Consider the following 16909-nt stretch of genomic DNA (forward strand, 5'->3'; position numbering starts at 1 on the left):
CAAGCGATGCTGAATAATTGCATGGACGTCACAAGGGTCCGGGGATCAATGGCGGCCGCGATGATGCGATTTGTCTGCCCCGATTGAACGTTTTGTAATGAAGCCGCCGGAATGTGAGACGGCACGCTTTTGACAGCCTGGATGTTTTTTTTTGTTTTTTTTATCTTACCACAAATGCTTGGGTAACACGTTCACATTGTGCTTTACACTCAGAACAGAGACAATATGAACTCAATTTTTCCTCTTACAAATACTTCCAGATCAAAATATTTTTTAATGACATTTTATTTCTGGAAAAACTAAAGAAAATTTCAATTAAAAAATGGGTTGCATTTTTTCCTGATTTTTTTTCCTTCAAAATAATTTGGAGGTTCAAAATATATGAATATCACAAATGACCACACTTATGAAAAATCCAACCGCTTTTGCCCATTTTTGGAAGGTGGGAACAACTAAAAATACAACTAACTTAATATACTCGAATATGTCTAGTAGTAAAAAGGTAGTAAACAGAGAGTGTGCTGCCACGCGTTACTGATGTTTTCCACGCATCGTTCAGCATGCCAAGAGATGGAGCGAGTGAGCGGGAGAGAGAGCGCGCGAGAGAGAGAGAGAGAGAGCATCAAGCTATAAAGGCGCGTGGGAGAAGGTGATGTGTTACTCGCGGGGTGACTCCATGCGCCTCACCAGGGGGAGCGTGCGTGTGCGTGCGCATGTGGGGAGGGGGGGGCCGGAGAGTGAGGAAGGCTGCGACGGGCTGGGGCGTTCCTCCAGGATGCTGAGCACATCGCCACCTCTGTGCCGAGGCGTCACAACGCCTTAGGGCGGACATCCCCTGTGTTTGCTTCTCTTTCTTTTTTTTTTTAGATGTAAGAGAGCAGTGGAAGAGAGACCCCCACCTCAGAGAAACCAAAACACGTGAGCAGTTCAGCTGAGGAGCAGAAGCTTGCGCACTGTGGATGAATGACTTGGAGTGAACAAAAGACTGGTGTAACTTTATGTAGGTCACACGTGAGCACTTCCCTCTCCCTGTCAAGTGTCTCAGCAAGAACAACAACCAGGAAGAAGAAGAAGAAGAAGCAGAAGGAGGACGACCAGGAGGAGGCTCGGCAGAGGCGCGGCGATGCTCGGCGGGACGTGATGCCCGACGACACGCTGGCGCTCCTCCGCAACCGCTCGGAGGAGGCGCGAGTCCTGACCGGCGGCGGCAGCGGCCCCCAGGGGGGCGGGCGGCCTGCCTGGGTCATCGGCATCCTAGCCAGCGTGCTCATCTTCACCACCGTGGTGGACGTGCTGGGCAACCTGCTGGTCATCATCAGCGTTTTCCGCAACCGCAAGCTGAGGAACTCGGGTAAGAGACGCCTTTGTTTTGACTTTGTCTCCTTTGGCGCTCCTCAAACTTTTAACCCACAAAAAAATAAAAAATTGGATTTGGGCAGGCAGAAGCTGGTGGCTTTTTTGGACAGTTGTTGTATACTCAAGTCAAAGCCAATTTAAGGTACGGGAATTTTTAATAACTGTTGGGTCAAAGACAACCCAGCAAGGTGGGTCAAGAAGTGGATCGAGCCAAATTGGGTTATTTTTATATTTTTTAGTGTGACTTTGGACATGAACTTGTGGCAGCAAAATTTGTTCCCCATTGCTCTCCCCCTTGACGTCCGTTTTGTGTACGTGACATTATGTAAGAGAGAAGCGCTTGTAAATACGCAACATCACATGTGGGGGTTTGTGTGTGAGTCGAGCCTGTCATCCTCAAATCAGGGCAAAACGTTGGCTCAATCTCAGGTGTACACAGACACACACACAAATCTCACTCACCAGATAAGAAGCAGAACTGTCGGAGGGCTAATGAAGCCTTGAGCATCTCTTATGATTTCGCATTGACAGCATTGATTGATGCCCGCCTGGCCAAGCGCTCCATGTCTCCTTTTCTGCCGGCAGCCACTTCAGCACTCTGTGAAGAGAGCACCAAAAGAGTGCCAGATGAAAAAGAGTCAAAATGTTTAATAACAGTCTGGTCTGAGATTTGACAGTGTTATCATGGCAGCTTGAAAAATAAAAAAAGAATACAGTGGTGCAAAATGAAAGCACATTTCCATGGAAAGGGTGCTGCTCCTTCGGGTGTGTGTCAGACTAATTGCAAATAGATCAACGACATGCAAACATTTCCGCTTGCTTCATTTTGGGATGTTTCCCCTTGGGCGTCATGTAATGCGTCCTCTGGGGTTGTCCTTCTGGGACTGTGTAAATGCTGACCTAGCACACGGGGGACTTTTTGTTAAATCATCTTTCATTCCCATTATTTGTACTGAAAAGAATTCTTTTCTGACTTTGTCTTTTGAAAACTCACTTCTGGTTTAAATCCATGCGGCGTACAGTTTCTTTATGAATGCTTTTTTGTATTCTTCAATGGGTTGCTCTGAATGAATGAATGAATCACCTTCCTGCTGAATGGATCGCAGCACTCAATCAATTCTTGTTAAACTTTCTTGAAACCTCCTCAAAGGCATTTTCAACCCGCTTTTTCAGCAGAAATTGTTCTCCTTCACCTGCGTCATTCAACTGAATGGAGACTTTCGGCTGGCTAGGTGCTGCTGTTTTGGTTAGCAACAGAATTCTGCCAAGTGATATTTAGTTTATATTGAGTCATATTTAGTCCACTCACCAAAAAAAAAATTAAATACATCTTTCCTTTTAACGCATTTTTCCACGCCAACTTGTGTCACCCGTAAACTGCTGCTCCCGACTCTTAACCATTACACTCTATTCCACAGCCCACCGTGTATTTTTATTTTTTTTTGAAGAGGCATTAACAGTAGGCGGCGTAGCGCTTTTAGCCACACGCGCTCGGTTACGTGGGGGCCCACTCGTCGGCGAGGGTGATGCCCTCCGCCCTCGGCGCGCTTCAGGTGGGAAAAGACCCGATTGAAGGCCACTGGCGGTTTACGTGGGCAAAGCTCATTGGACGATGACTAACGGCGGGCTTTGCCCTCACCTACATATTGTTAGCATAAGAATAGCTGCAGCAGGGAAGTTAAGTAATACACAGCAGCAGCCCACTTTGGCTGAAGGTCTATTGTTAACAGGTCGGTTGATTCTGAACGCTAGCTAGCTTGAACTGTCGGTCCGTGCGGGAGAAGAATTCTAGTGTTTAAACCCAACCATCTTGTCGATATATTGATTTTAAATTTCTCCTGAACAAGCCTTCAAAACTCAATTGCCAAAGCAAGACAACTATTGAGTGATTTTCATCGGTTATCAGGGGATTGCTGTTTTTTTTTTTGCGAAGCTTATTGATTTTGAATGATAGCCAGAAAAAGAAGTCCTCTGTCAGCAACTTCCGGACTTTTTTTGTTCCACAATAGGGAGATAACTTTAAAGGATTTCAGCTGACTAATTCTGGCAAACAAAGCAACATCCCTGTTGATTTTCAACAAAAAAAAGAGTGAAAGCAAAGATGGCAACATCATTAACATCAAACAGGGAAAATCAGCGTTACGGAGAATCGAATTGGACGCGATGACAAAAAGCCGATAGGTTTTTTCCGTCCGACTTCATAATCCGCTATTGTGGGCCTAGCTGCTGGAGCGCACCAAATTGTGTGCATGTACCCTGCGTAGGTCAGAAGTTTTTTTTTGGAGCGCCGCCTTTGAAGGGGATTAACGTCAGAGCGATCACACGTTAGTCGCTTCAAAGAGACTATTTATTTCAAATCTTCAACACCCCCACTCCTTGCTGCCCCACCACCGCAACTTTTCCCCAAAGCTCTCATGCGTCTCAACACAAAAAACAACACACACGGATCTTGGAACGCCGCGTGTAAAAATAAACACATTGTAATTTGGGAACTGTTTTGTCATCAAAATGGCCAAGCTTTTCAAAACTTGCTACATCAAGCGTGTTTATCGTGTTTTTGTCACGCTGCCCAAACATGCGTCAACCAGAATTTGGCTCACTGAAACAAAATGGCTACCCGTTTATGAAGGATGTCATGATGGATCCAGATGTCAATTGGCCCAATTGAGAACTACAATGATCTTTAGTTGTCAATTTACTCAAACTTTTGTAATCCAGAAGGAGGCTCACCAAAACAAAGTGGTATCGATTGGCTATCCTTTAATCTTTGTCTTAAATTCAAATGGTTCCTACCGTGCCCAAAAATCATTTAAGGAGGACAAGAACCCAAAATCCCACATGGACCCTTCACAAATAGGTCCCCCCCCCACCCGCCAGAGCTTTTGTGCTGCCGAATGGCTCAGCTTGACGCCGTGTTTCCGAATGGCTACGTGCGGCGCTGATGTCTGACGTGCGGCGCTGATGTCTGACGCACGGCAGGGAAGCTTTCGCCCGAGTCAACGTGTCGACGTATTCCGTAAATTCACATCAAAAACAAGAGCGAGGCAGGGAACTTGACTTACATCTGTAAAGCAACGCAATTTCGGTTAATTTGACACCGGGGCCGCTTAATCCGCTGTGTCTCTCTGGTCCAATGGGACGGGGGGGGGGGGGGGTATTTGGGCATGTTGTTCAAAGACACGCTTGCGAGGAATCCTCTCACGCTTCCTCACGTCCATACCAATTATGTACATCGTTTGTCATGCGGCGCTCGACGGCTTGTAAGCGAGAGCGCTGAGACAGGAGAGAGCACGCCGTCGCTATCAGGCCTTGGGGCACAAACAACAGACGAGAGGCAGGTAGCGTTTCAAATAATCAAAAAGGAAATGGAAAAAAAAAAAAAAGTCATGCGCGACTAACCAAAAAAAAAAAAAAGCTCAAATCAATTTATTTCAACATGAAAGCGAGCCACCTTTCTCTTGAAGGTGTGTTTTATCTCAAAGGGGGTTGTTTTAGCATTGCACTGCACAGAATACATTTCTACGCGTTTTTATGACACCATATCAGCGGCTTTAATGAAGTCAAATGAAAGACTTTCAGAAGACGGAGAAGCTGTGCCGTTTCCACGGCAGCAACCGTAACAGAATTCCTCAGCGGCCATATTGCCAATCTAACGAGGTCAAGAAAAGTAAAGTGTGTTTGCTTCGAGCTGTTTACAGTCACGATACAAAAGGGAATAAGGCATTGGAGATTTGAAAAGCAAAAGGTTCAAGAAAAATCACATTTGTGTCTAAACACAGGACACTAAATTGAGAGGAGGGCAAAAAATATCTGATTGCTTTAAAATCTTGAAAAGCTCCACAAAGTTTAAGACATAATAAATGAATCATACAGTGCCAATCATTGGGCTTGATCTCAACTGTGTCGCAAATGAAAGTTTGTGATTGAAAAGTTCGACCGGCATCCTCGACTGTTTTAACGTGAAGGCCGCGGCGGGGCAGGCACTGGAAGGCCAAATGCACTAGGGGAGCTGAAATGTCAGTGGGAGGTGGGACCGCTAAGTGCACTGGCTATAAAAGAGGCATCCCACGACCCCGTTTCCCAGCCTCGCTTTGCCGCTCTTTGCTTTTAGTGCTTTTTAATATTCTCCTCATCAGTTTTTAAAAACCTACTTATGCCCTTCATTGCATTCCAGTTTTTTTTTTTACAACTCGGCGGGCACCGTTGAAGAAGAACCGGGCTCCTCCTCGGCTAATGCGTTCTCCCCACCGGGGGCCGTTTTCGCTGCCTCGGGGAGACCGGGGGGAAGGGGGGTGATTTGAATCCGTCGGGATCTTAAAAAACGCAAATCAGCCGAGCGAGCAGGTTGTCAGATCAATGGGATCCGTTTAATCCGGGGGAGATTTGGCCGAGTGTGAAAAAGGTTTCTCATGACAGCTGAAGGCAGGGACCCGATTGGAAGCTCTTCTTGAATGAGATGAGGAAGAGCGGGGCGCAATGGAAATGGGGGCTTTTAAGAAGGGTGGGGAGATTGGCGGAGTCGCCGCAGGGCCTGATGAGAATGAATTCATCGCAGTCGATATTGAATGATTTGGAGACGCATGTGAAAATTGCACGCGACACCGCCATTATACGTCCCGTCGTGGGCTGCCGTTTATTTATTATGCATGCTTCAGAGAGCGCGCCAGGCTTTAGAGGCGGCAATATTACTCGAGTTCATCACAGAGGATCAAGAATATGTGCCTCGAGGTATTGTTAAATTGTCTACCTGCATATTTTGATGCACCACATATCTGCTGCTTCGAGGGTTTTAACACCGTGGCTATCAATGCTAAGCCGGTCTATGACATTTTTAATTGTGTGTTAGCATGAAGCTAACAGAAGAATAGCAATAAACAGCTTCTTTTTGAGAAGAAGAATTGCTGGATAATTAGCTGCATGTCGTAAAATGAGTTGACTTGAGGTCACGGTCAGCATTTAGCGCTCTTAAGATCTGTAATATGTACGCCTCGGGTCAATAAAGGTTGGGAAACACCGGCCGAGGTCCGCAGCATGACGTAAGTGCCTTCCCTACCGACACTGTCATGTAACATCACAATCACGCGGCACTCGTGTGCACTCTGCCGCCGACTCGGAGGGCGGATGATTCAGTCCATCCCGATGCAGAGTGGTGCCCCACGGCCCCCGAATCTCCACCAGCGTGGACGACTGACCCTGTATGGGTCCTCGTCATCCTCCTCAATGAAATCCGTCAAAGTCGTTTGTTGCATGCGAACACGTATCCATAATAGATGCGCGGCTGTAATTTGAAGTGAGTTACGTAACGGCTCCTGCCAACCTCCAGGCAGACGTGGGTGAGGAGGTGGGAAGGCGAAGGAGGGAGGGAGAGCCAAAAAAAAGAAAAAGAAAAGAAACCAGGGGAGGGCGAGGATGGTGCGCCACCTCTTCCGCGTTCCGTCTGAATCGGTAAACAAGGCGAATGCAATGTTTGCCTTCCGATGCTTCCTCAGCTGCGTGCGGAATGTAAAAGACTGCAAGCACACTGTGGCGAGGCGCAGAAAGCCAAGCATGTATTTACAATCCCCGGATGTCTTCCCTTGAAGATAAAGATAAAAAATAATAAAGGGTTTTCAAAGCAAAAAAAAAATCTGAAGGGACATTTCTTCTAGCGAACAAGTCATCACAACAAGCCCGAAGGCCCGCTCATCAGCGTGCCCCTTTAATCCAGATTATCATCTCCGACGCTCACACCACGAGCCACGACAGCCTTCCGACTCTATCATCTGCTTAGTTCTCAAAGTTCAAAGGGCGTGTGGTCTGCTGGCGTTCACATTAAAGCCAGTCCGGTGCAGATGGAGGCCGATAAATAAAAAATAAATAAATAAAAAGTACAACAAAGACATGAACGTACGTTCTCCATACCGAAGGATGCCGTGTTGGGACCGTAGCAGAGACGGTGGCAGCAGCTGGCATCTGAAAGCTTCAGCCAACAACCGCGCCGAGAGCATCTCTGCTCTTCAAACTCGCCGCCAGTTGGATTTGGCAGCGTTTCGAACAATTTGACAGTCTGTGACGTTCTTCTTGTGCGTCCAAAATGCTCAGCATGATAGAAAGAACGAAAAAAGTTTCAAGGACCTACGCCTGGTAATGTCCTCAATTTGGTTGCTTCATCACGAAACAATGATAATAAAGGCTATTTGGTATTAAATTCTCTTATTGGGGCTAAAGAAAATCCATACAATTAAAAAACCAAATTCTAGAGCGTTAAAAAAACGCCTCCGCTCAAATTTGGCAGCATTTTGCACAATTCAAGAGATTGTTCTTGTGCATCTTAAGTGCTGTGCAGGTAGGTAGAAGGGGGCCAAAGCGGCATGCCGCCCAGCCGCCCGGGGCAAAGCGCATGCGGCATGAGCGCTGCCCTGACCCGCCCGACATCGTCTTTGCCCTCTGAGCCAAAGACGATCTTTTATTTAACTGTGGAAAGCACACAATTAGCGGTTGGAGCGAGGCGGCGCAACACATTCGGAAAAATGCCATCTGGCTCGAGGGGGCCATGCAGTTGGCACTAAATGCTCGTACGCCCCCCCCCCCACCCACCAATAATTTGCTTCACTTGCTTTAGCAGACTGGCAGGGACCAAGTGAAGCCTCCAGAGGGAACTAAAAGCCATCTTAACGGCCTCCCGGCAGCCACGTCTGTCGCTCGCAAAAAAATGCCGTGTTTAAAATATTTACACTTGCGCTAAATCACAACTTGAGGCGGAAACATGGCAAGTTGATGACATCAGCGTTTACGCGAGAGAAACTACGCACTGGCGGGTAGCAGTCGGCGACCATTTGAAAACAAAAACAAAAATCGTGTAAAATTCTAATCAATTATTCAGATTGAAATTGATATGTGACAAGAGTCCACATGTTGGACAGAACTCAAGAAAACTTATTACGCGACAGCCGTCCTCAATTTGTTTACCAATACGATTTTACCAGTTGTTTATTGGAGCTACAAAGATGATTGACTCTGCACTCCCATTTGGGCCACAAAATATTAGGAACATTTCGGACTGCAGGGCAATAAGATTATTCTGCTCGAGTTGCATTCAAGCCAAGCAAATAAACGGGCGAGCGAGCGCACACATTTGTTTGCCCGTGACCCCCGCGGCGCATCCAAATATCCTCAACCTAACCCGACAGCCGCTCACGTGTAGGCAACGAGACGCCCGCATCGCCACCCGTGCATGTCGGGTCAATAAATCACGCCGGATTTAAAAAACAAAAAAAAACCCGGTGCTTCAGTCGGTGACAGCCTGGCCATAAGTAGTCTACTAAAATGAAAGCACTTACAAACTTTACGTCGGCATAAAAAATGAATCTAATCAAGGTGAGTTGAGCATTTCATTAACTTTGGAGACATGAGACTCATTTCGTGTCCTATTCTTTGCTTTTTAACGAGACGCATAATGCAGGCATTGAATGATGCCATTTTCATTTAAAAAAAAGCAAGTTTTAGCATTTTAGCGATGATGACAGTAAGTCAACTCAGGAAACATCAGGCACAACAGTTAGCTAGCGACACCTTTTTTTTTTTTTAATATGAAGGATGTTTCAAAATGCCCGTCAAACTTTTGGTCAAACTTGTGTTTTGATGCTCGGAAAAGAGTCAGGCATTGCGCCGCTTGTGTGCGTAACGCCGCTAAGGAGCTTACTTAAGAAGCCTTTTTGATGAGCGGCGCTCGGTACGCCGCTCTTAAACATGACGCCGTTATTGTATCATCGGCTGACCTGCTGAGCCCCCAAGATCCGCTTTAATCTTGGACTCTTTGATTACATCTCAGCACCGCCCACCCGCCCCGCAGTCCGACGTAGCGGGAAAGAAAGAGGGCCGTGCTTCGCAGAGCCGTCCGTCCTTGAAACTTTCCAAGAGTTTTTTTTGTTTTTTAACGATGTCCCTGAATGAAAGGCTGATTTTGCAAACCTCTACGGCCTTCATTGCGGAGTTTTTAGGAATGATTTATGCTAATGAATGGCATCATATTAACTGTGTAGTCTTATGTGGAACGGAGCCCCGTGCCTATTCGAGCAAATTGACTGTTTGGACAAAAACTAACAGTGTGACTACTTATGAACGCTCACACTGGCATCTTTGCATCCCCTGTCGGAAATATTTAGCATTTATAGTAAGTAAGATTTATGTAACACCTGGACGGATTTATTTTTGCATTAAAGTTGCCGCTCCAATTCCGCCACATCCTTGGCAGGGAACGGCGCTAATGTCGATGGCTGGCACGTCGGCGGCTTGGTCTCGCTCCAGCCGCGTTACGCAAGATGCCGCTCTCTTACCCGCCACTTTCTTATCCAGCCAATTTCTCATTGTCTTTGGCGCGTCGCAAGGAATCATTTGGCAGTCCGATGCCGTTTGCGAGAGAGATGTTCTTCGTGACGACCGATCCGAAAGCGGGAGAGCTCATTTCGGATGGAGAGCTGACGTTTTACAGGGTGTGTATGTACCTTGAGGTGTGACAGGGAGGAATTGAAATTCCTCAGGAGTAGATGAAATGACTCATTATTGTAGAGCTCGCTGAAGAATAAGGAGGTGACTCAGTTCATCATCGGTTCCATCCAACACCTCCTGTCTCGAATCTGTGCTGGGTAGAATGACATCAGTTCAGTTAAATGAAATCGGTGAAGAAGCAGGCTCAATTGTGTTCTGGCGCCGCTTCGTTGTGACTCAACCCATTCAAATAGTTTTGACTTACCTGGGTGCATTGTTAGCATACGTACGGCATTGAGCACGCACGCCGAATTATGCTGATGCTTACAAACAACGGCGCCGGTGAATAGTTAATGCGACGCGACCTTGCAACTGTGTTGACTTTAGAGTTGAATATGTAAATGATGTAGGAAAACACACATTTGCTCAAAAGATCTAATCAACTGTATTTTGTCACGGCTTACACCCAGGTGGGCTTCGGCAAACACAGGCACGGGGGAAAGCGTTGGCTTTAAAAAAAAAGATAAATCTGTACGCACATGAATACACATTTGTCGGTGCCGGAATTTACGGTGGCCAACAACACTAGCGACGGTTAAATACAACACAGGGAACTTTCAAAGTAGTGTTGTAAGCCGAGGATGGGGAGTTGAATTCGGGTTTCATGCCTGGCTTGGCGAGCCAGTGTGGAACCGATCGTATTGCGAGGCGTTGGACGCATCATCGGAAAAGTGATGAGCAAGACTAGCGGACGAGCACGACAAAATCTCATTAGTTTTTTTCCCCCCCAGTATTGCAAATGTCAAGCTTTACTCGGATGCTCTCGTCTAATCCACTTTCCACCACCGCCTAGAGATTCATCTTTTTTTCAAGTCAGCACTTCCTGGATCAACACTTCCTCTAATTAAAACCTCAACTTGTTGCCAGCAATTAAGCGGCGGGCGAGTGGGTGTCGTTGTCCGACGGCCTTCTGAATAGTTTGGCCGTCTTTGGGTGCAAAGCAAATGCAGCTTTTGTGATTATATTTCTGTGCGCGAGTAGAAGTTTTCCACACCGTAGGCGATATTGGTCCTTGCCACACACGCCAGATTAAGAGTTTAAACTTTAACACCGAGGCGCTGGATTTGCCTCAGGTGGAAAATGTGATTTCGCTTTTTTGTGCAGAGTGGAGTCTCCAGCTCCTCACTATATGACTCATTAGAGTTAGTGGAGTAAAAATACGGTGATACAAAGGACAATTGCAACAACCATCGAACAAAAATAAAACGTCATTTGACCGGTTGTTTGGCCAGCACATAATTGCATCATCATTATTTTCTCAAGAAGCGCCAAAATGACTTCTGGAGTGAGAGGAAGATAAAAGCACAATTACTTGGGTGAACTTTAACCGCCAGGTTGACTTCAGGTGATGTTTGCCGCTAATCTCATCTGGCCTCGAGGTGACGTTTTTCTCTCTGCTCGCAAAGCAAAGTTAATGAACAGGAAGCCGGCGGAATTGTGCCTTTTCGCCCAACACGATAATTAAAAAAGACTGCCTTTTTTTTCCATACAGAATAAAATGTCCCTTTTCATTGTCCTTGTAGTCTTTCTTACTAGCTGTTACGCACTCTCGCTGGCTCTGTTCAAAACGAGGAACCCGACAGCTACTGTTCCGATTTGAAAAGACGACCGCTCTACAGTCGAGCTGTGCACATAAAAAAAAAAAGTTCCTTTTCGATGTGAATTCTAAGTGTGTGGAAGGCTGCAAGAAAATTAGAGAAAGGAGTTGTCAAGAGTTGAGAGGCCAGTTAATACTTTGCAGGTTTTTGATTAGACTTTGGGATTCAGTTTCCAAATCAAGATTAGGGCTCAAATTAAGGTTTCGGGTAGGGCGGGAAGACCGAGATTTAAGGTTTCAAACAAGGTTTAATGTCAGAAAAACATCTATTAACACGTAGGGCAGCTCGGTGTCCCCCACGGTACCCTCCCGAGGCACCTCCCGTTCTTATCTCCCTTTAGCCATGCGGATGATTTCAGAGCTGATATATGCGAGCTATCGCAGCTTATCGATCGTCTGGGTGCCTCCGGGGACCGGACGGCTGCGAACCCCACTAAAAATATCATCCATCTCACATTAGCCCCTGAGAAAGTTGGCAGTCCTCACTTTGACAGATTTGTCCCGAAATAACGTTTAAATGTAGTGCTCCAACATTAGAAATGCTCATCCATGCATTTCCCCTCTCCTGTATTGACCGGCGTGTTTTTTTTCTTTTTGCCTTACTCAGCAAATTTCCCGATTGGTTACAGGTGGTGCTGCAGCAGCAGCACGTCAACTTATTTTATGGTTGTATCTTTTCTGGCTTTACACCTACCTCTGTAAAACTTTGGAGAACGTGTCATGAAAGCATTTTCCATGCACGCAACCAGAAAGGCGGGCAAGCGCTGTCATGCGGACCTGTGAAAATATAATGAATTCATGTCAGCTGCCATCCTATTAAGAATAGCAAGATGACGCCAAAGCAATACTTTTACATTAGACAGGGTGTTGGCTAAAGCACCAAAAGTCTCATAACAGTGGGTAAAAAAATAAAAGATCAAAATATTTGCTTGCTGAAAAATATATACTTTTATTCTCTTAAGCTAAGCATTTATCCTGCTAACTTGTTTTTTTTCCCCCCTCAGATTGTTACCACCCCTTTCTTGAATGAAATACATACAACTTAATCCTGGCAATACCATTGGTCCGCTTCCCGGCCTACACGGAGCCCATACTGACTAAGGTTAAAAGGTGATTTGAAAAAAAGCCCAGGACAGCGACACCCCACTGTGCCCACGCTCCCGCAGCAAATCTGCCATTTCCTGATAAAAGTGTTGCCTGCGTCGCAGGGGCCGGGATTTTTTAATTTTTTTTGTTAGCCCCATCCGCCTACGCGCTGGCTCACACTGGACATGTGCCCGCCGCACGTGGAGAGCGGCGGCGCTCTTCCGTAGAATGAGACTGGCTGAGCGTGCGATAATGCAAAGTAAGCAGTGCCTCGGTTCAAAAATATCACCGCGGCGGATGAATGTGCCAAAATCAACAGCAGGGGAGGAGGGAGGGGAGCGGGGTTAGTCATTTCAAAAGACTAAAAAATAAAAAAAACACCTCTTTTCTGGCAGGTAATGTTTTTGTGGTGAGTTTGGCCTTCGCTGACCTGGTGGTGGCGTTCTACCCGTACCCTCTGGTCCTCTACGCTCTCTTCCATGACGGATGGGCGCTAGGCAACACGCAATGCATGGTGAGGCCCCAAGCCAGTGTTTGCTGACCGGTCCGCTTCAGCGTGGTCTCAACTAGTCGGTGTGGTTTTGCAGGTGAGCGGCTTCCTGATGGGCCTGAGTGTGATTGGCTCCATCTTCAACATCACGGGCATCGCCGTCAACCGCTACTGCTACATCTGCCACTCCTTCTCCTACGGCCGCCTGTACAGCTACCGCAACACGCTGCTCTTCGTGGCCTTAATATGGGTGTTGACCGTGGCGGCCATCGTGCCCAACTTCTTCGTGGGCTCGCTGCGCTATGACCCGCGTGTCTACTCCTGCACCTTCGCCCAGAACGTCAGCAGCTCCTACACGGTGGCCGTGGTGGTGGTGCACTTCCTGGTGCCCATTGCCGTGGTCACCTTCTGCTACCTGCGCATCTGGATACTCGTGATTCAGGTCTGTTGTCGCAATGTGGACATGACGACCTTTTAATTTGTGACCCTTCTGCCGCAGCAGTCAGCATAATTCCTTAAATGCCACAACAATCCTGCCTGACATATTAACATTATAACTTGACCATGATGATCTGTAACGAGCCAAAATGTAAAGCCTTCCTTCACGAGCATCTTTGAGCACGTGCGCAAATGTCAGCGCACGTGTGCAAGGGGGTTAAAAAAAAAAAAAAAAAAAAAAAAAGAACAATTCTACAGTTGTACTGTTGGTAGAGTGGAAATATGATTTATACTAACATATACAAATCATCCATGATTACACTTGGATAATATTGACTGGCATGTAGGATGCAAAAAATTGTAATGTTAAATCTCACAAATAAAAGAAAAAAAAAATTTTGAAAGTTTTCCCGGTTGGTGCTTTTAGGTGCGTCGCAAAGTGAAGACGGAGGAGAGCCCTCGCCTGCGCCCGAGCGACCTGCGCAACTTCATCACCATGTTCGTGGTGTTTGTGCTGTTCGCCATCTGCTGGGCGCCGCTCAACCTGATCGGGCTGGCGGTGGCGCTGGACCCGTCGCGCGTGGTGCCGCTGATCCCCGAATGGCTCTTTGTGGTCAGCTACTTCATGGCCTACTTCAACAGCTGTCTCAACGCCGTCATCTACGGACTGCTCAACCGGAACTTCCGCAACGAGTACAAGCGCATCGTCACCTCGGTGTGGGTGACGCGCCTCTTCGTCACCGAGACATCACGGGCCGCCACCGACGGCCGCAGCCTGCGCAGCAAGCAGTCCCCGCCGCCGCCGCTCAACAACAACGAGTCGATAAGGGATCGAGTCAACAACAAAGACTGAACGCGTTGGCGTCATAACACAAACAGAACAATCCCGTCGGTCATGAACGGCCTAAATTTCCAAAGCCTCAAATATGTCCGACTTGCATCACTTGAATGCCAACTTAGTAAAAACAGAACTGATAATCAGGGTATTTAGTAGAAATTGCTACCAAAAGAAATATTCCAGGAACTTTTAGTTCTTGCTATTTCCTTGCCCAACATTTGTGACAGAGGCTTGCCCTGTTCACAGTATTTTTTTTTTTATGGAAAATTTTAAAATGTTAACAGCTGTTCTGCTAGCATATAGCAGGATAGCACAATACAAAAATTGAGAATTAACAAGAGGCTAACAGCCGGCATGCGAACAGTCATTGTGGTTTTCTTTGAAAAAACAGCAGCAAGTCCAAAAGTGTTGATGTGAATCGATTTTTTCTATCATGCCCTTTTTTCAAATGGAAATTGATGAAAAACAAACATGCTAATAATTAGCATGCTGTCAACCTGCGCTGGAATCCTAATTTTCATTTAGGAAATATCCCGTGCCTCTGGATTTCCTGCCTAATGGGACTGTAAATTGAAAGATTACCTGGAGTTGGTATGCTAATGGAATGCTAACTACCTGCAACTGTATATCATTTAAAAATCAAACCAGAGATGACAATCAGGGTGCCGTCATGTACTCTTACCGGAATTTAAGTAGGAAACGCAACAACAATCGTCAACTTTGAGTTGGTACTACCTGATATGAGCCTCAAAATCCAAATCTGGCAAAAGTGGGAAAATGACATGGCCTGTTCTGATGTATACTGCCGTGTACGAAGCCAAAATGTAGACAAACTTAGTAAAGTTGTTCTCCACTCACCACGTGTTAGCAAACATGGCTGGCTGCTCGCGTGCTGCGTGTGATGTAGCATCTTAAGGACGCCTCCCATTGGACAATCTGTCAATTGAAGATGAGAATTGTAGATTATTTGATTGCATTTTAACTGGACTGTATTGTAATCATAAATAATAGCTTCATGTAATCTAGTTAATTTTTTAGTAGTAACCAACTAAATTACATGACAATTTTCTGTTTTAAAAAAATCGGTAATGTAGTTTTGACTGTAGTCCATTAATTTATGTTTTATGTACATGAATAACTAGATTAGATAGACATAGCACTGAATCCGCTTTTAATTGGACATCAACGCTATGCAATCCCATAATGAAATTGGTAAAGTTATGTTGGGGGATTCGCTTTCTTCTACATCACACGCAGTTCACTCATATCTATATTTTTTGTGGGTAGTTTATTTTCATATGAAGGAAATATTCCGTGTAATTTATAGCGTCTCTTGTTCTTGTTGTTATTCAATGACATTCATTGCCGCTTCTTCTCGCCATCTCAGGGCGCCCTTTTTGTTTTTTTTCAAAAAATGTAACGAGAATATTTTGTAAATTAGTGTCACTGTGGACTTTTAATTGATGTCAATGGATGTTTTTATGGAAATGTTTTTAAAATGCTCTCTCACGCTGACGGGAGTTCATGTCACGCCATTAAAAGTTTGATATTGGCTTCTGCTTGACCTGTGCTGCCTGAGAGCCGTCCCGGCCGCTGACCGAGTTTCACCACCGCCTGAGCGCACTGCACTTTGATCGCAGCGCCTGGCGCAAGTCATCTGACGTTCATGCGTGAAATGGACAGGGTCACATTAAAAGCAGGGTGTTTAAAAGAGTCGCCTGTCTTCGATAGGTTCAGTGGGGGACGGAGAAATGCTGGGAAATGGAGTTAACATGATGAAACTGAATCATGAAAAACAGCGAGTATAGCAAAAGAGCAACCTGAGGACAAAAAAATAAATAAATAAAGCTGATCACCAACCTATGACTGGGTACCATTTTAAATTTGTCATTGATAATTGATAAAGTGCTAATGAGTAGCATAGTAGCAGTCTACGCATACAAATGCAGACACAATTTTTGATATCAAAATATTAACAGTAAATGCAAACATGCTAGCGTGCTAAATACGATCAACTTAAAAAAAGGGCGTTCCTACAAGCATGTGCAATGCCTCTGAGGTATATTTTATTTTTGGAAGCCAAAGTAGAGACTTTAAGCTAAGGGGATTAGCATTTCATGGAGCAAACTTTGCAAACACCTGAGGTCTTTTGTTTTCTTCTCCTACGGAGAGGCAATAGCTGACACTCAACGCAACGCTGTCACATTTTGACGCATCCACTCGGGCTGCACGTGTCCTCGTTGACATGTTGTGGACGATTTACACTGGAGGAGGATGAACCGACATGAGCTCTCTCTCTCTCTGTTGCTGTTAATGCAGCTCGCCCACGGCCAAAGTGATGTAACAATGCTCATTGACGCCTTGTTTGCGGCTACAGACAAATAGCGTGCGGCGGATGCCTTCAATCCGCACGCTGCGAGTCAAATGTTGCTTATGACGACACGCCTACTTTATAATTACAGATGAATTATTAAAGCCGCACAGTGGAATTTATGAAGTGGTCACAGTAAATGAGTTATTATTGATTGCCCTCTAGCTATGGAACAGGAATATTTAGTTCAAGTCAATGCATTTAGAT

At 45.8% G+C, this 16909-nt stretch overlaps 1 protein-coding gene and 1 long non-coding RNA gene across 3 annotated transcripts in view; one reads left to right on the forward strand and one right to left on the reverse strand.

The window, feature by feature from the left end:
• The window catches only part of LOC148386542 (uncharacterized), a 40659-nt gene that overhangs the window by 7512 nt on the left and 16238 nt on the right, over positions 1-16909 (reverse strand). For both annotated transcript variants that reach the window (XR_015863034.1, XR_015863033.1), the window contains 4 exons: positions 15190-15267; positions 12174-12256; positions 9840-9971; positions 1819-1954 (listed from right to left, as the gene is read on the reverse strand). This is a non-coding gene — a long non-coding RNA (uncharacterized LOC148386542). The remainder of the gene's footprint in view (positions 1-1818; positions 1955-9839; positions 9972-12173; positions 12257-15189; positions 15268-16909) is intronic.
• LOC148386543 (melatonin receptor type 1B-B-like) lies at positions 677-15883 on the forward strand. The gene is made up of 4 exons (XM_088398410.1): positions 677-1351; positions 12961-13079; positions 13153-13497; positions 13921-15883. Exons 1-4 carry the CDS (start codon positions 964-966, stop codon positions 14344-14346), a joined length of 1278 nt encoding a protein of 425 aa, XP_088254536.1. The 5' UTR covers positions 677-963; the 3' UTR covers positions 14347-15883.

This window comes from Syngnathus floridae, chromosome 15 (genome assembly GCF_059516105.1).
Source record: "Syngnathus floridae isolate MCC-2025c chromosome 15, RoL_Sflo_1.0, whole genome shotgun sequence".
Classification (NCBI taxonomy): domain Eukaryota; kingdom Metazoa; phylum Chordata; class Actinopteri; order Syngnathiformes; family Syngnathidae; genus Syngnathus; species Syngnathus floridae.